Source organism: Furipterus horrens, unplaced genomic scaffold, assembly GCF_987537825.1.
Source record: "Furipterus horrens unplaced genomic scaffold, mFurHor1.1.pri manual_scaffold_5, whole genome shotgun sequence".
Lineage (NCBI taxonomy): Eukaryota > Metazoa > Chordata > Mammalia > Chiroptera > Furipteridae > Furipterus > Furipterus horrens.
The window spans coordinates 6,555,832-6,575,463 of NW_028327175.1; the positions used below are offsets into that span (position 1 = coordinate 6,555,832).

The 19,632-nt window shown below is 44.2% G+C and overlaps 1 protein-coding gene across 1 annotated transcript; it reads left to right on the forward strand.

Annotated features, from left to right (window-relative positions):
* The first annotated feature begins 9,861 nt into the window (after positions 1-9,861).
* Positions 9,862-19,186, forward strand: SELENOP (selenoprotein P). The gene is made up of 5 exons (XM_090276140.1): positions 9,862-9,893; positions 12,982-13,197; positions 13,977-14,189; positions 15,667-15,784; positions 18,328-19,186. Exons 2-5 carry the CDS (start codon positions 12,995-12,997, stop codon positions 18,928-18,930), a joined length of 1,137 nt encoding a protein of 378 aa, XP_090132266.1. The 5' UTR covers positions 9,862-9,893; positions 12,982-12,994; the 3' UTR covers positions 18,931-19,186.
* The last annotated feature ends 446 nt before the right edge of the window (positions 19,187-19,632 follow it).

A 19,632-nucleotide genomic window follows, 5' to 3' on the forward strand; every position in this document is an offset into this window, starting at 1 on the left:
AGTGGTTTCAGATTACTGGCTGTTCTGGGCAGGCAGCTTCTGAGAGCAAGGCTTGTGCCATGTTCTTTAGGACGTGGGCAGCTCCGCAGGAGAAGGTACCACCTCTCTGAGGGGCGAGCTTGCCAGCTTAGCAGTGTCTGCGCAGAGCTGGGGACACTGTTCAGGAGCGAGGTTTCAGAACTGTTTTCTGCACGGAGTTTGAGGACTTCAAATCTGCATCTGAAATCAGCCTGAATTCAGGCTCCAAAGAGTCATCTGAGAGCCTTCTGTCCTCAGCTGGCTGAGCGGTAGGAGAGGTTCTGCAGAGGGTCTTCTCTCTTCAGTTGAAGAAGCCTAGCAACTAAGGTATTTTGGACAATAATAACGATGACCAATTTCCCCATCCAAGAGAATGGAATTCAACTGCTGATGCTAGGCATTTATTTCAATATACCAGGCCTCAGCATGCATGTGCCTTAGTCTTAGAAATAAAAACAACACCTACACACACATATATATGTGCATACACATTTATGGAGAAAAGTAAATTCGTGTATTTTGTAGCACTTGGACTCTGGAACTTTGAAACTCTTGAGTTTGAATCTCAGCTTCTCTACCTTCTACACTCAAATCCAGGCAACCTACCAGACATCTCTTCCTCTACAAAGCAAGAGTAACAGGCTGTTGTGAGGATTAAATGAGCTATTGCCTGTAAGACACTTAGGGTGGGGACTGGCACATGACAAATGGTAGCCATTATAGTTCTATCCATTTTATAAAAAACACCTGGGCCCAGGGAAGAACTAAAAATCACCCTCATACCAAAGGAGACCGCTGGCTACTTTTGAGAGTATCTTCCTAGTCTTTCTTCACATGCTGGTCTGCTGTTTACTCTCACGCTGGAGTCATGCTCCAGCATGTGTGTTCACACGCATGTACACATACACGCACATATGCTTTTTTATGGTTCTTGTAAAGGTTAGGATCTGTGCCGTAATGGTTAGATAATCCTGCACAAACACGTATTCAGAGTTAAGCACTGCAGTAAAAGTTAAAGCTTGCTCTGATAGTTATTGTGCAGTCATTTCTCAAAGGAACAAATATTTTGCCATTTGTCCATGAATTCTCTAATCACGGAAAGTATACAGGGTGGGGGCAGAAGTGGGTTTACAGTTGTGAGTACCTGAAACAGAGTTTATTCTTGTCTTATTATACACTAATTATTCCATTATTTTCCACATGAACAGCGGTAAGCCTACGTTCGCCCCATCCTGTATATTCCACTATTGGTTGCTTTGCTTAAATATTTCTCTTTCTCTGTTAGAGCAACACGGTAGCTCTTAGAACTGAAACGTGTGACTTACTGACACAGCCAGGGCTTCGTTTCCAGGCAAAACGAGGACGTACCTCATCACTAGCTCTAACTGTAAATTACTGACGAACGGCCAATTGTTTTCTAGTGGTTCCCAGGTCCCTTTACCCACCGTTATCTGCGTCTGCCTTCCTGTCCTTCCTCCCCCACGTGGAGAAGTCATTTTGTCGCACCTGGACCTCTGCTCCCTTGTTAGTCATTGAGGGGATGAACTGGTCTAGGGCAGCGAGGTTCAGCTGGTGGGTCACAAGGATTTTTACACCATGCACTGCCTGACTGTTTAGTCAGGGGCACTGACCTCTCTTCCCTAAGATTGTCAAATAAGAAAATGACGACAGCCCACACAACAGTTGTCTGGTGTGAAGGAATCAAAACTATGCCTATTTTTTTTGTCAGATCAACAGAAAATATACTTTCTGGAGTGCCACAGAACTTCAGGGATTAGCTTTTGTGTGCCGCGAGGTGAAAAAGGGTGAAAACTGCTGGCCTAGAGTGGTCTCTCTCCCTGCTCTGAGTTCATGATTCTAGGCTTTTTTTTTGTGGTTAAAAACCAGAGATAATGTTCTACAAATCAGAAAACTGTAAGTTTCCAGGGAGGGCTGTGGGGTCGTGTATCCCGTGTTTCTGCTCTGTCCTCCAGAAGGAACGTTTTGTCCCCAGTGTCTCCCCTTCATCACGTGATGGCCCCCACAGGCCTGGAGACCCTGCCTGTTGTTGGTGAGCCGCCAGGCCCAGGAAGCACACGGTAAATGGCGTGTGATGACGACAGTGTGACTCCTGGCAGTCTCCATGGTCCAAAGCTCGGAGTTTCATCATTTGACTCCCTGGGACCTCCTTTCCTTAGTTCCATGACCTCGTGTCCCTGAGCCACTGTGTGATGGCACCCTTCCCTCCTAGGAAAGCTTCCCTTCATCCCGGGGCTTTCCAGAGTCAAGGCCGATTCTACTGGCACACAGGAGGTGTCTACCTGTCTACACAGACCGCTGGGTCCACAAACAACTGCTGTTTTTCTTTATGTCTTTCAATATAATGACCATTGTAATGTCTCTTTGCATAGCACTATCGAGAAGGTTAATAACGGAGCCATAGAAGAGGGGAACCTAGCGCTACATAGGAGGGGGCTGGCTTCACATACGTCACAGCTAGGATGTCTTCCTGACACCAGCGTTACATTGAAACTAAGTTGTGAAAACCCCGCGAGAAGTCAGGCTGTCATGCTTCTACCTGGCATTGTGAAGGCACAAGAAGAGTAAAATCCCTTCTGCATGCAGGCTTACGCGGCTGATCAGCCAGAATTTAAAAGATGCATTTATGTAGATGGGTATATAAAACAGCAAAGAAAAACATACAGAGAAAGCATGATTTCCTTAATATACAAATAGAGTAGTCACCCCTTATCTGCGAGGGACTCTCAGAGTAGGCTCCGGTGGGCGCCTGAGACTGCAGATCGTACCAAACCCTGTACATACTGTATTTTTTCCTAGACTGCGTACATTTTATGGCTTCTCTTTGACGTACCCTAATAGCCAGAACCCCTTCTCTTAGGCTTGGAGGCCATTACTAAGGAAAACAGGGTGACCTGAACATGAGCACCGTGATGCCTGCACAATTGATCTGATAACCGAGACGGTTAAGTGACCAATTGGTAGGCGGTGTGTACGGCATGGTCACACTGGACAAAGGGGTGATTCATGTCCTGGGCTGTCTGAGTGGGACCCGTGATTCCATCAGCTGCTCAGACAGTGTGTGATTTAAAACTTGTGAATTATTTATTGCTGGAATTTTCTATTTGATATTCTGGAACCATGGTTGACCGTGGGTAACAGAAACCGTGGAAGGTGAAACTGCAGATCAAGGGGGCGGATGCCTGCAACGTGTGTAATAAATTTAAACAAGTGAACCAATCAACAGTTAAACAGTCAAACAGCATGAGCTGGTGTTTCACAGAAGAGGAAGTGCTACCAGCTGAGTTGTGTTCCCCCAATTCCGTATGTTGAAGTCCTAACCCCTCATACCTCAGCAGGTGACTGTGTTTGGACACAGGGCCTTTGAAGAGGTCATGGGGATTGGACTTCACTCATGACCGGTGTCCTCATAAGAAGCGATTAGGGCCCAGGCACACACATAGAATGAAATAATGTGCAATTTTTAAAGAGAATGAGGAAACTGTCTACACATTGACATAGAAAGACGTCTGTGGCTTGGAAAGATATATTATTAAATTAAAAATAGTTGTGAAACAGTATGTGGAGAATGACTATATTTATTTTTCCCCAGTGTATTCTTTTCCACTAGTTTGAGATACAAATTAAGACCATAATTCCTCTTTTGAGAAGTTGAACTGTCCTTAATGGCCATAATATAAATCTACCTGATCTGAAATTTTTACAGTTAATTGGTTATTCCATCAGAAAACTCATAACATTTACCTTAAGATTCGTATCAGAAAACACTTTTAACTAGAGAGAATTATGCTTAGTGAAATAAGCCAGGCAAAGAAAGAAAAATACCGTATGATATCACCTAATACAGGAAACTAAAGAACAACCCAGACAAAGGAACTAAATAGAACAAAGAGCAGAATAGCAGTCAATAGGGGGGAGAGGGAGGGAGAGAAGGGGGATAACTAAGGGGAAGATTTAGTCAAGGAATGTGTATAAATGACTCACGAACATGGACAACGGGGAGGGATATGATTGCGGGAGAGGGGGTGGGTTGGGTGGGGGAGAGAAATTGGGGGAAAAAGGGACAACTGTAATTGAAAAACCAAAAAAAAAAAAAAAGAAAACACTTGTTTTGAGAACTCATCAACACAAGTCCTGGAAGACTTTTTGGTGGTACCTACACCTGGAAAATAAAGTGGCAAATGAAGACCATCAGATAATTAATGTACCTTGTCTTGAAATATTTAATTGAGATGAGAGGAGTAGCTCTGAAGGAAATGTTTCAACTCTGTAAATTTACATCCATATAGCATGTTAGACACACAGCAGAGAGCTCTCTAAGTTTTAAGGAAAATGAGCGTGTTTTCAGCAGCTAGTCTGAGGCCTTATTTGTTTTGAGAAGGAATTCATTAGACAGACCTGTTTTCCATGTCTAAGATATGTGAGGAAAGAAATATTCACTGGAGTTTCATCAGCAAATATGGCAGCTCTGACCATGGGAAATGTCCGAGATAAAAAATAATTTCAAGCACATGATTTACTTTATTAGGGTTGGATCACTCTTTGGACTATAAGGAATTTCATAGAGATTTCAGTGGATTACATAACTCCAGAATTTAGATTTTTCATTTCATAAGTCTTGTGGAAAAATTATCACTTATTTACACATTCTCGCAAGCACTTATTAAGAATCAATAATTTGTATTAAGCTGCCCAGTGAATCTCCACTGTTGGGACTTAGAACCCCCAACGGTCTTGAAAACGGCTGTAACATGTTCCCAATGTTTATCAGGGACACCTGTCTCTGGTCCGTCTCACACTGCCCTGTTAAGCATGTAAGGGCGAGTTACCATCAACAAGGCCTGCCCAGGGATCCAACCAGGCATGGCTTCCAGACCATTCTTTTGATCCCAAACTCCCTGCTCTCCCTTGGTTCCTTTTTTCCCAGTTCCATGTCTGTTTTTTGGGGCCCCACTACTAGCTCCCCTTAGTTTGTTGACATGTTTGGGCTTTTACAAACGTCAGCTTCTGACTTAGATTTTAGCTTTTTGGGGTCCTTTGACTTCAGTGTCTCCTGAAACTTTGAGCCAGAGACAATCCGGTCCACCCTACCTTTAGGAAGGAGCTATGAACTGTCTACTGGGCTAGCCAATTCACTAGTGCTTGAAAAACATAATGGGTGAGGGTCGTTTATTAGAAAATACAAGAATAGGAACAAGAGTGAAATAAATGCATTTCCCTTTAGATTTCGGGAAAACTACATGAGACCCTTAGGGAGAAATTTTATAAAATCCACTCCAAATATCAATCTGAACAATGGCATATACTCTGCCAGAAGTTTCCTTTCTAGGAAAACCGTTTTCTAAAAACCATTAGGTTCCCAAAAAGAGTCCTTGATCGAAGCCACACATTTAATTTATGTTGAGTGCTGGCTAACTACGACATAATTTGCTTTTTCCTCCATGAAGCCTGGCGATCTAACTTACCTGTAGCACAGGGCAGATGGTACCAGTCAGGACGCCACTTTCCCACATTATCTCTGTCTAATGGGGCTGCACTTGACTGAGCCAATCCCCTTAGCCGCCCTCTAAGCTCAACAGCTGTGTGTGTTTGAGCTCAAATGCAGCTATAAAGTGTCAGGTGGATGCAGTTCTAATACAGGCAAAGATACTTCTTCAAGGCTTAAAAAACTAATGAGAAACTCCGGTACTGATAGACTTTTCATATTTTATTTTTTTCATAACCATTCAGTCCCCTTAAACTCCCTCCCCCCAGGAATCACTACCCTGTCGTCTGTGCCCATGAGTCCTTTTCCCTTTTTGCTCAATCCCTGCACCCCCTTAACTCCCCCATTACTAGCTGTCACCTGCTCTCCATCTATGAGTCTGTATCTGCTTTGCTTGTTAATTCAGTTTGTTCGTTAGGTTCCACGTATGAGTGAGACCATATGGTATTTGTCTTCTCTGCCTGGCCTATTTCACTGAGTATAATGTTCTCCAGGTCCATCCATGCTGTTGCAAAAGGTAAAATTTTCTTTTTTTATGGCTGTTTAGTATTCCATTGGGTAAATGTCCCCTAGTTGCTTTATCTACTTGGTACTGATATTTTTAAAGACAAGTTAGAAATGAATTAATAGAACATCAATTATTAAGAGTATACAGTTCTTAAAATATCATCATCATGTTAACAATTCAATTTAATTAAGATACTTAAAAATTACCTGAAATATTTTATTCTTTAGTTTTTCAAGCAAGGAACATTTTAGAAATCATTAATATTAACGTCATTGTTTAAAAATAAAGCTAACAGCTGTTTGAAATAACTGCCAACATCCTTCTGCCAATTAGCAAATGACTAAACTACTTACATGTGCACCAGGTTTTGCTGTAGGTCAGAGCGCAAATGGGACACTCTCCAAATGTGGGTGTTCGAGTAATTCAGGGGGTCCATGTCGTTTGGAGGTCATCCGAGGCCCCCCACCCCCCACTTTTTGTGCATTGATGTCAACACTGGGTCCCAGGAGGAGCTGCAGGCGCTCGCTTTGGACTTGCCTCCTTTGCAAACACCGGCAACACCCTGTTTGGAGCCAGCATCCTTCCGAGGCTTGTTCCTCTCCCACAGCCCAGCCGCACCTGACATCTGGCCGGGATGTAGTTCCCACCTTAATCGCACTGGCGTTTGGTCTGCCAACGGTTCTCAGATCTGTGAGCTTCTGCGCTTGGGAAAAAGCCCCCTTCAAAGCATATTTCAGTTTCCCGTGGGTCTCAGAGGATCCCGTGAGTCCTTCCTATCTGACCCAAGCTGCTGTCCCTGTTGCAGGAAGACAGATCTCTGGGTAGGGGCATTCTCGTGCCCCACCACCCAGGTGGCATCCCGTGACTCAGGAGACGATGAGCAACTCTCGTCTCCGCCTTCGGCTTTAGGCTGTCGAGGCCACTGAGTCGTGGAATCCTGGGTAAAACAGGTTCTGTTGTGTACTCCGTCTGCTTCCTTGTTAATGAAGTTTTAAAATGGAGCTGGCTTTGAAGATTAGAGTGTCTGCCTTGCTTCCCTGATAGGTGCTAGACATATCAATGATACTATCACTTGTAAAATTCTCCTGTTGTTGGCTGTAAAGCTCATACCCCCTGTTCTGTTTTTAGTAACTTTTGAAACCCTAATAAAAGGAGGATGAGGCTTCCCGCTCTCCGCTGATGGTCAGAGCGAGCCACAGCCCTCCGTTCGTTACTGGCCAATAATCCTGCCTGCCGGATTTATTTCAGCGTCCGAAACCACAACCAACACTACAGTCCCTGTGCCCTCCTCTGGCCACTGCTCTTGCTTCTCTCGCGCACTTTGATGACATCTTGCTTTTCCGTAGGCACCGCCTGCACATCTTTCAACACGGAGGCACCTTCTTGTGCGTGTGCAAGGGGAGGAAGCGCAAATCAGGTCAAAGGGCGCTCCTTCCCAAGAGTGCGAAAGTCTCCATTCCCCCTCGCGAGCAAGCGAGCTAAGGGGCTTAATATTTCACGGAGGCCCTCCAGGTAGCGGCAGGGCTCTTCCAGCTAATACTTTGAGATGTAAGTGTTTTACAAGTGCCAAGGCGTCGATGTCACGTTATCACCTGCTACAGCTAGTAAACTGATTTATAAAATCACCCTTCCTAGCCTTTCTTTCTTTTAAGTTCATCATGGACTTACATTTATAGGGGCCTGTTCTCCACCGTAGACCCATGCCAATGTATGAATGCTTATTAAAAACGTGGATTCAATATACGCATAAACACCCTGGGGGCAGATGATCAGGATGTGGAAGAATGAGGCAGTTTGAAGATAGAGATTCTTGGCTCCAGGGTTGGACGTGGTCAGAGATGAAGTCATTAAGCTAATGTTCAACTTCAACAGTCATGATCTTAAGGTTGGATTGCGTGGAAGTGGATAGAGCAACCTGCCAACAGATTTTAATCATTCACAAGGATGGACACAGGATAGCTTTCTAGACAGTGCTGTGGTCAGATCTGCAGGGAACCCTGAAGCTAGAGGGTAAAGCCTAAGATAAAGGGCCCGTAAACTTGCTGGAGAGTGTGCTCACCTGCCGTGCCGGCCCTGTCTCCAGGCCGGATAGACTAGTCGTTCCTGCTTCCATTGCCACAGTTCCATCAGTCATTCCGAAATCATCACACTTCACAGTGCGATGTTCTGTTCCTCATTTTGTCTACCCTGTTAGATTCTGAGATCCTTGAAAACAAGGGAATTTAGCATTTTGTCTAGCATAAGCACCTAATATGTATATTTGATATTGTTTGGTTTAATGTAATTTGATCTAACACCCAATAAAGGTTTGTTGGAAAATCATGCTCGCTTAGAAATGCTGGCTGCTCCTCTGTCCCCTGCCCAGAAGAGACTGTTCAGAATGGGTTCCCTTCAAACACCATCTTCTCCTTTGCCACCTGGGGGTCTTATTCACACACACTCCTGGCCCAGCGCTGGGAGGGAAACTTTCTGTGCAGAAGGCAGCGGCTAAGCTGTGGGGAAAGGGAGGCATGATGGTGAAATGACTCGGTTTCCTGCTGCAGACAGACCTAATGTGACCGTTCGCATTTGTCAAGAAAGTGAACTACAGGGGACACAATCTGTTTTTTACAAAAATTTTGTGCAAGATTCTTTTGAAAAGCAAGTATGTATATATGTGCTTTTTTTTTTCCCCCTGGGGAGAAATTAAGTATTTAATTGGATTCTCCAAGGGATTTAAGACCCCAAAAGTTACTGCTTAGTGTGAGTAAATAAGCTGCCTTCCAAATGTCAAGCTGCTACTTTGACGATGTATTTCTATAGAAACGATAATTTCTGAGCCTCTTTTTTTACTTCAGGCACCTGTACAACCCTTCCCAACACGCGGCCCTCCCTGGGGGTCTGGCTCCAACGGTGGGAGTGAGAGGCAGGGCTGACCCGAAGAGCCTTGCTCCCCAGGGAGGCCCGCGTTGTCACTGCTCTTAGCTTGCCTCCCCTGCAGGGCGCTCGTTTGCAGCCCTTTCTGAGAAAGCAGGGATTTTCCATTTTCTCTGTATGTGTGAAATGTCTCCTTTTCCATGTCCAGCTACTATCACTACTAACTTTTATTTGTAGAAAAGTGATATTTGTAAAGATTTCACATTAGATAAAAACTTCTGTGGGACGCGCAGGTCTTCCAGGGAGGAGCGCTTGTGTGAAAATGAAATGAGGCTTCGTTTCCGTCAGGTAGGAGGCCTAGGTCCTTATTCTTTTCCTTAAGTGAAGAAAGGGCAGAGGTCCCGTGGGATCCATTTTAAACGTAGCCAAACCCACCGAGGGTTGGTGAGTAACAGCAGGAGTCAGGGGGCGCTTGAAACAGCAGGTGATTTTTCTAAGAAAGTGCACACAGTAGGGTTAGGCCTGCCCACTACAAAGGAAAAGGGAAAAGAAAAAGGTTCTGCTGCTTCTTTTTTTTTAAAAGCAGCAGCTGACTTTGCTGGCTCAGCAAATGTTTTCCGTTATAGTTTGGAAAAAAATCATGCTTTGGATGCCTTCTTTCCCCTTAGCCCTTCCTCCCGCCCCCGACTGTACCATTAAACCCTAGATACTGGGGTGACTAAAAAGGCCGAGGAGTAGATCAGTAATTGCCACCCCCCACCCGCACCCCCTACCCTCTTACCCCCCCTACCCGCCCCCTGCGCAGGGCAGTCCGTGCCACTTTCTTCTGCGCGGACTGTCATAGTCGGGTCAGGGGGTCGCCCTGCTCACAAGGTCGCAGCCCGAGGCAGCGCTGGACTCCGGACCGCGGCTGCGGGGGGGAGGTGAGCACCAGGCCTATAAATACCCCGGGTCCGCGCCGCCCTCTGCGGGACAAGGACGCAGCCTCGTTCCAAGGGGTCGGCCGACGTGAGTAGGAGCTTTGTGTTCCCCAGTACTTGATTCTCTGGGGGTTCGGTAAATAAGGTGATTTTGAGCCTGGTAAAGCGTTTCTTTCCTTTTAGAACAGATTTTCAAAGAGGAGGGAGGTAGAGAAAATACAACGGATGCAGAAGAAAGAACAGACGACCTGTGAAATGGGGCGCGGCGGGTGCAGTGCTCCGGGGGGGCACAGGGACAGTCCGGGCGACTTCTGCCCTGCTTTCCGCATAGCCGAGCTTGGAGTTGGGAGCAGGGGAGGCCGGAGAAATGGAACCCCGGCTCTGCCAGGAGGGGCGATGTGACAGAGGCGATACTGCAGTACGCGCTGCGCTTCCCACTGAAACGCGGAGGGAGGACCCCGCGGGCAGACGCAGCCCGTGGACTGGAGGAGCGGAGACGAGACACGGCCATGCCGCAGGGATGCAGCCGTGTCCGGGCGCTTTGTGAGCAGTTTCAGAAAAAATAAAAAATAAAAAGGGAGAGCAGGTTTGGGCCACTGTGCAGAAAGGGTCACCCCCGAAATAGTGAAGACCCACGTCCAAATCCTGCGCTCTGGGATCAAGTGCAAAGTTTTGCAGTTTAAGTGGCGAGTGGGGAGTGGGTGCTTTCAGGGGAACGAGGAAGGACCCCCGGTCGCCCATGTGAAGTTCAAGGGGAGAGGTGGGGAAAGGCTCCGCACATCCTGCTTTTTAATGCGGAATTTAAGACAATATAGGTCTGTGTGTGGCCAACAAATCTAGGTGAGATTAGGGAAACTTGTCACTGCTTTCTGATTGTTACTGGGTCAGCCGTCAGTAAATCCAATTCTGTTCTTTAGCTTCATCATTTTTATGTAGCTGCCTGACAGCGGTCACTATAACTGAGTCTTATTATGTTAAAAAAAAAAAAATCTTAAACACAGTTGAACAGCCTGTCCGTTCCAACAAGAGGAAAAGCTGAAAGTGCGAATGAACTCCAATTCACTGCCCTCTACCGATGGTTTGAGTTATTTTTCCACCAACGAAATGAGTGAGGGAAAGGAGGGAAGTAGCCTTTTCACCATTTAGCCATTTGGAATATTCTGCTCTGTGGCAAACGGAGAGTACCAGGTGCTGGATTTGTGCTGACGGTCCTATTTATATTCTAGAAAGTAAGGGTAGATCTAGCCATTTCAGTAAGAAACAAAACAGCCTGAATAATTCCGATGTCTTCTCTGCCCTGCTAGGGCATAAACAGACAGAAAACCAAAACCCCTGTCTGCTATAGTTCTTACAGGCGACCCATCGAAATAAAAACTATTGACATGCTACCATTGCTCAGGGGTCATGTTCTGGAGTTAGCAGAGCTGGTTTGGATCCAGCCTGAGCTGTGGCTTACTCCCTGTGTGGACTTGGGCAAGTTGCCTCAACTTTCTCTTAGCCATAGAGTCCTCAGCTGCAAAAGAGGGTGATGCTCACATAGTTGTTAGGATTAACTGACTGATAGAAAAGATTGATTAGCCCCAGCTGCACATCGTTTTCTCAATGCTGAGTACATGGTAGCTATAAGAAGGATAATTATTATCATCAATACAAATACTATAAAGCAATTCCGTGGATTTCATCTAGAGACATCTCCTTTTTTTAAACATTAGGATTTTAAAAATATAATAGTTGGGATGGTCTTTATAAATTATTTAATTTATCCTCTCTTAACCAACCCCCTTCCCTTTAGTTAGGCTCTTATTATGATATATAAGTAGGAGTTTTGTGGTGTTAAATAGTGTGGAAGATAACCAGGTTCTATAAAGTTCCATCTATAACTAGCTGTACATTAGAGACAAAATCAATCTGGTGTCCACCTACTACCCTCTGAATTCTGAGCTTGCTTTAGGAAACTTATCATTAGCTTCCTGTCACCGCCACCCCCAAATAAAAAGTTTTTTTTTTTTTTAAATCTCACATCAGTGCCTGAAAAGATGCCAGCTTCCTAGCTCTGGAATTTTGTCCTGATACCTTTCCTTAGAGTCTTACATCAAAATGAGCCTGATTACTCACCCGTGTGGACTTTCCTTTCTCTGCTCAACTTGGCCGAGTGTGTTCCTTTCTTCACTATCTCTCTACAATTCCCCTATTTTATTTGTAGCTTCTTCTGAGACACCTAATTCCCGTTTGGGGAACGTTTCTGGTCGGGTATTTAACTTTCCTATTCAGAGAGGCTTTGCTTTATTTATTTATTTATTTATTTACCTAAGAATGTGCCACCTAGTACAGAAACTTCTGGAAAGTATTGGTCACCAATAGACTGATTGAATGTGAGTTTCATGGAGTTTTAAAATCACACAGGGGGTTGTGGAAATGTAGTATTTCTCCTTGGTAAGGTTTTTTCATTGGTCCCAATTTACCTTGGATGTGGTAGTAACATTTTGGCAAGTAGTTTTATAGCCAAAGAGATTCCGGTCCTTTACCATGGACATAGCACTGGACTTTCAAAAACAAGAGCGATTATAGGGAGCTGTGCCCGAGAGACTTATAAACACTGAAGGTTCGAGCCTGAAGAGCCAAGGGCTCACGTGAGCTGCCTTCGGACTGGAGGATTCTGCCCTCATTGCTGCCTCCTTTCGTCCCGGGTTCTCTTTCCACGCTGGCTCTTTTCACTTCTATGCAGAATCCCCGACTTACCCTTCCCTTGCCAAAACTGGTAAAGGAAGGAAAGAAACAATCGGACATGGTGTATCTCAAAAATCAAATCGTGTTTGCAGAATGTCACTTAGTTATAGCGACCACAGTGTCAAACTCTTTCTAAATATGTGTTGTCTCTCAGAGAAGTATTTGCTTTCTGTTCAGGCAAATCTCCGTAGTACGCTTACTGAAGCGCCTTGCTAAACTACACAGTTAGGAGGTGTTCTGACAACTGCCTTGCCTCTGGCTGATCCTTTCACCTTTAGGGGAATATTTGGTGCCTGGAGGGCCAACATCATGAGCCCAACAACATGAAGACAGGATCCACTGCCAGATATTTATAAGAAGGAGAATTACACCTGCTGGATTTATAGACACTTGTAGTTATGACCGTGACACCAGCTATGAAGGTGACAGAAGGCTTTCCTCTTTCACAGGACAACCCCAGCCATGTGGACCAGCCTGGGCTTTGCCCTGGCTCTCTGTCTCCTGCCCTGGGGAGGAGCAGAGAGCCAGGGGCAGAGTGCCTTCTGTGCACAGCCTCCAGCCTGGAGCATAGCAGACCAGGACCCGATGCGAAACTCCTACGGCTTCGTCACCGTGGTGGCCCTGCTCCAAGCCAGCTGATCCTTCTGCATTATGCAGGCTTCCAGGTGAGAGAGCCTTTCTGGGGTCTAGGATCCTTCTGGGAAATGCTACTAAATACATATATACATAGCATTCAAACAAATAGAAAATACATTTTTGGAAAAACTATGCATCTTTGCATAGGACAGATTAGAAGAAAAAAGACTAGGAAGATATACACCAAAATGTTTACAGTGGTTTTCCTGGGACTATGACATTTTCCCTTCTTTTTGTGGACCTATATTTTATAACGTCCTACTAAATATGTATTATTTGTGTAATGAAATGTTCTAAAATGCACCCTTGCAGATGCATTAGCTATTTCAATATAGCATACAAAGATGAAAGATTGACAGAGTAGGAAGAACACTAGCCTTGGCACATAGGTCTTGGGTCATTTAACAAATTTATACACATGAATTTGTAAATATATATATATTCATAAATTTGTTAAATATATAACAAATATGTGCAAAAACATTTGTTGTGTTCTTTGCCAGATATTTACTGGGTAGAATTCTCTGTAACTGTAAGATGGATTTGAAAATATACACTTCATATGATTAATTTGAGAACTAAGTGAGCTAATGTTTGTGCAAGCATTTAGCAGAAGTTTTTAACTGAGCACAGGGCTCACTAATTAAAAATAAAAAGTTTTAGTCCTTTAGAAAAATATAAAAGAGGGGTATGAGTATGTAAGAAGTAGAAATAGAGTTTCACGTAGAAAACAAAGAGGAGAAAGCGAAGTCACTAATAAAATTAAACGAGATTTTTCATTTCTTTGTATTTCCCCCAAATATTTTAGTTTGGAAAACCTGCGAGTAAAACTGGAGAAAGAAGGTTTTTCTAACATCTCCTACCTTATTGTCAATCATCAAGGAATCTCTTCTCGATCAAAATATATGCACCTTAAAAATCAGGTTTCAGAGCACATTCCTGTTTATCAACAAGAAGAAAACCAAACCGATGTCTGGACTCTCTTAAATGGAATGAAAGATGACTTCCTCATATACGACAGGTGCGTACACACACACATGCACACGCATGCGTACCACCAGAAGTTCAAATACACCTGCTTTGTATTTAATGTAATAGCAAGTGATTTACGATAAGACACCTGCTTTGGTTTTATTACCAGATACTGTTTCAAAGTGAGCCTGCTAAAATGTTTGGTTTTAATATTTTCGAAATGACTTCCTTTTACCTAAAAGAATTCACCATTCCAGTAAGGAAATAAAGAAGATGGACCATACTTTCCCATGTAAACTGGTGTCTGGTTGAACAAAAATGAGGATCAGTTTGTGTATCACATACGATTCTAACCTAAGAACTTGCTGGTGAACAACCACACTTTGGAGACCACTTGCTTATCTCTAAGCTAATGAGTAATTTTAAGGCTCCATTCCTGAATTTCTGAACTATAAAGTGTGTCAGTTATTTAGGTATAACCAGTACAAATCTGCTTTTGACTCCATGAACAAATAAAACATTTGTATTTAGGGAACCTCAATGCATATATTATTTGATATTATTAACATTCCTAGTGAGTACCCTGTTTTCTTTTGGCTCTTTAGACTCAACCTAGGCCTAAGTCCCCCTTGGTCCTACTGTAAATATATTTTTGTAAATATTTTATTGATTTATGTTTTAGAGAGAAGGGAAGGGAGAGAGAAAGAGAGGGAGAGAAACATCCATGTGTGGTTGCCTCTTGTGCGCCCTCCACTGGGGACCTGACCTGCAATCCAGGCACGTGCCCTCTCTGAGAATCGAACTGGCGACCTTTGGTTCGCAGGCCGGCGCTCAATCCACCGAGCCACACCAGCCAGGGCAAATATCTTTAATGTTAATATCATTCTTTTAGGACTGCAAAGTTCTTATATAGCCAGCCGCAAAGTGTAAACCTTTGATATTCACATAAAATCATATATACTGGGTAAAATATGGGCCAGGTTTTTTTCTGAGAGTTCCAGTATTCTAATTCTATTTATTTCTTCCATTGTGCTGAACTTCTGTTGCATCGGATATATTTTTAAGTAAGTGGGCTGTGGGCCAAGACTCCAGGATGCTTTGGTTATGCCGTGATTCCTTGCTGTCTGGACTTCATGCTGCCTTAGTGGCTAGGAAAAGCTCCCATGACTTGCAGAGCTTAATTTACAATGTCAGTGGTTTGAGCATCGGTAGAATTTTTAAGTCACTTACAGAATTGTATTTGACCAAGTCACAATGATTTTACTGCAGGGTTTTGGTATCATTTATGGTGATATATCCGTAACATTTCTAAATGCTGGTAGAGACTCACTGCAGTCTTGCTAGGCTCTGGCCTGGGCTGCAGCGTCAGGGGCTTGCTTGGGACCCCACTGGAGGACGTCTACGATGGGATGAGTGTGTCTTAGTTACGAGACCACTAAACTTACACCGTGCTGTTCTGCACCATGCTCAAGGAGGCTCCCGATACAGAAAACGTTGTAACAACCTTGTCTTTGTCCTTTTCCCAGATGTGGCCGCCTTGTGTACCACCTAGGCCTGCCTTACTCCATCCTGAGCTTCTCGTACGTGCAAGAGGCCATTAAGATCGCTTACTGTGAAGAGAAATGTGGGAACTGCTCTTTCACGGTACTTTTCTCAATTATTTTTACTGGAGGAAAGAGGAAATCTTTTAAGAGTTATCTAAACAAGTTAGTATTTCATAACCAATCAGCGAATCAGTGTTTCTGGTGTGTACAAAAATAAACTATGACAATAGTCTTTATAATTACACGCACTTCCTGTCATGTAACATACACTTTAAAATATCTTTGCAAGATCCATATTGCCACTTTTACCTAGAAGGATTTTAGGAAACAAAAAAAACATAGATCACATATTTCAGTTACTGCCAAATGATGCTGTGGGAGTATCAGTGCTCAGGAACTCAGCCAACATAAGATAACATGAGTGTAACATCCTGAGCGTGGGTCACACAAGAGCACAGTGGTAGCGAAGCTTAACTGTAGCATTACCTGGAGTGGAATCGGGGCCCAGGCAACTCCTTAATGTATCGGGGACACAGACTGTCAGCTGCTCTGTGAAGTCATTATGCTATCTGTCCATTCTGCAGTGGGATTACTGCATTTACTTCAAAGTGGGATAAGTCTTCTACTCATTACGGAGATTTCTAACATGAGCATATTTTTTCCTCATAATAAGAAGCACTATATTTAAATATTGCTTATTAAGAAAGAACTGAAGGAATTTTAATTTGTATTAACTAGACTTTCCCCCTTCATATTGAGAAGGGAAATAATTCCAAACAATGTTTGCTTGGTAGGGCAAATTGGCAAAATTTAAACTCAGGTTTAAAAACAACTATGAATTTTATTTGTAAGCTGTACTTCCTTCAGATTTTTCTCAGCTCTAAAAAAGTCATCTCAAATCTTAATGAATTATTTGATTAATTTGCTCAGGAGCACAACAGGTTAACCAGTCTGGTTTATGTCATTTTTCACATGTTAATCTTCATAATAATTGAAGAAAGGTTGCTTTCTGCTTTCAAGACAGGGAGACTGATATAATGCAAATAAATTATTAACTCAATGTCTAACTTATACTAAGTGCATAATTAATGCCAACTATATTGATTCCTCATATTTTGGGATTATTTCAGTATTTGACATTTTTGCAAATACCTAATGGTTATAAATACACCTACTTATATTAAAACAAGGCAGAAACATTCCTAAAACAATCTCAAATTTTACAAATCACCTGTAAAAAGGAACAATATACCAAATGTATCTGATATGCTAAATCAAGTCGGAGTTTTTCATTGTATACTAGATGCTGCCAATTATATGACATATTATTTTATTTACTATTAAGAATGCTGTCAGTTCAAGTGGGACACAAGGGTACAGCACCTTCAGTGGTAGGATGCATTCTGATTTTAAAGATATTAACATGTAAAAAAAATACATTGTAAACTCAATGAAATATCATAATTGGCTTCTGGAACCTAATTGGACTACTACTATAGATATTTGTATGTGTTTAATAATTTAACATTAAGAACATTACACAGTATATTTTAAAGATTGATCAACTTGTGCTTAAGTTTTAATCAAATATTTACCATTAACTTCTCAAAAATAATTCAGAAATAACAACCAAAAAAGTACCACTGACTAGTTGAATGCTAAAATCCAATGGAATTTATAACCATTCAAAAGCTTTACAACATCCAGCCACACCTCTTAGAGAGCCTCGGGCCTCTCCAGCTGGTTTTGTGACTTTATTTACAAGGGCCTTTAGGCCGAGGACTCACAGGACCTTACTTGCTGCACCTGTGAGCTCGGAGCCTGTGGTTTGGGGGCACACAAACAGTGCAGCCAGACTTCCGGGGAACTACAGACCTGGGTTCGGGCCCCGGGGAACACTCTGCGCGGTGGGCAGTGGGCAGTGGTCCGCGCTTCTCCGCCGCCTGTACCACGGCTGGGTGAAGTTCAAGACGCTGCCTGGCCCAGGCTGAGGACGCAAAGCTGCCAACTCGGAGCACCTGACTGGCATTTTTGAATCATCGGCGAGGAATTCGTTTGCCCCGGAAATAACAGCAGATCTGATGCGCTGCTGGCGGAGGCACGGCATGTCCCACGCGGGTCAGCTGATCTCAGGATCTGATATTTGGCTGGCTTGACCGCAGTCACGTCCAGCGGGTTGGCCTTCCTGTTAAGCCTGTGTACCTCTCCAGTTCTTCGTCAGAGTTCGTGAAGATTTAGGAGACGCTCTTGATAAGAAAAGGAAAGCTTTAATTCTGGTACTGCCGTAATCAGTACACAGCTGAGGCGAACTGCTGAACTGTAATTGTATTGCCCTCTATTTTATCCGTTTGCAGAACATTAATGCTAATTCGTTTGTAAGACGCGCGAAGATTCGCTGGTTAGACGCGAGCTTCCGTGCCAACAGCGCTTTACAGTCGGACAGGGACGGGAATCCGATGTTACTGAAACGCCGGGTGTTGAGAGTAACATCAGGTTCTCCGCCATTAGCATCAGGCAGGAACAAGGGCAGGGCCCTCCCAACTTAATTAGCCGGACTCCGTGGGTGTTCGCGCCGTAGCCCTCCGCACGCGTTCCTGCCGAGTCGGGTCACGTGTTGATCAGCGCTTGACAAATCTGTTTCAGACGCTGCACGATGAAGACTTCTGTAAGAACGTGTCCTTGGCCGCTGGGAGAAACGCCACCGCGACCGCGGAGCCCCGGCGCCACCCCCACCACGGGCACGCGCACACACACGCGCTCGCGCGCGGGCACACGCATGTGCACGTGCATGTGCGGCCCGGCCAGCCCTCCGAGGACCAGCCCACGGAAGCACCAACGGCGTCCGAGCAGCCCCCTTCTGCAGGCCTCCGTCATGGCCACGAGCTCAAGGGGCCCCCCGGAGAGGGCCCCCCGGGGCATTGAGATGTGCCAGGCAGTGACCCGTCCCCGCCCTCCCCCTCCCCCGCCCCCCCGCAAAGGAAGCCCTGAGGCAAGAGGTGCATAAACCAGTTACTCTGACGGTTGCCCGAGGACCCCGAGTCCGCGCCCGGCAGCTGATGCTGACACTGCCGACATCTGGTATTTGCGACAGCGGGGGCCGCCGTCCCCTGACGGTGCGGAGAGCGCCTGCCCTCTCTGTGCAGCTGACAGGGGCTGCGGGCCGAGGGGAGCGTCACTGAGTCCTGCCAGTGACGGCTGCCCCCCGCGGCCTGACAGCAGGGCCAGCCGCTCCAGCCCGCCCCCTGAAGCTGAAAAGCCGAGGCGGAAAGGTGAACATGACCTTCAAATTAAATATTTAAAGCAGGACACACTCCCAGGTCAGTCTAGGCACCATTTCACTTTCGGCATTTTAATAAGCGGCTTAATGAATAATGATCAAACGTTAGGAATTGGATTTGTGCAAACACGAAGAAATCTGTTATGCTGGCTTCCAAATTTTAAGATTGATGCCAAAGAAAATCTTGACCCAAACCATTTTTTTAAAAAATTGAAGGGCGACTGAAAGGTGCCTGCAGCATTTGGTTAGCATGACTTCTTTTCCTTTCTCCAGCTTTCTAATTGCCTTAATGAGAACAGGAACATAAACTATGACCTAGGGGTTTCTGTTGGATAGTTGGCAATTAGAACGGAGGAAGAACAACGAAGACATGTTTTCCATGTTTTCTTCTCAAAACAATATTACCTTTGTCTTTTTAATCTTATAGCTTTGATTGATTAAACCTTTAAAGGAAGAAGTGAATTCTGTCTTTTAAGACCCAGAAATACTTAACATATGAGTATTTTTCTATGACTACCTTTTAAATATCCATTTACATTTTTTTATATCTAAGACTCCAATCTTGATTTTTACTATCGCCTGTGAAAGATATCTGTTGTTTTCTTTACTTGGCATTGTATCACACTCTTTAGAACTTGGAAGATATAAGGGGAAAGGTAAAAGAATGTTGT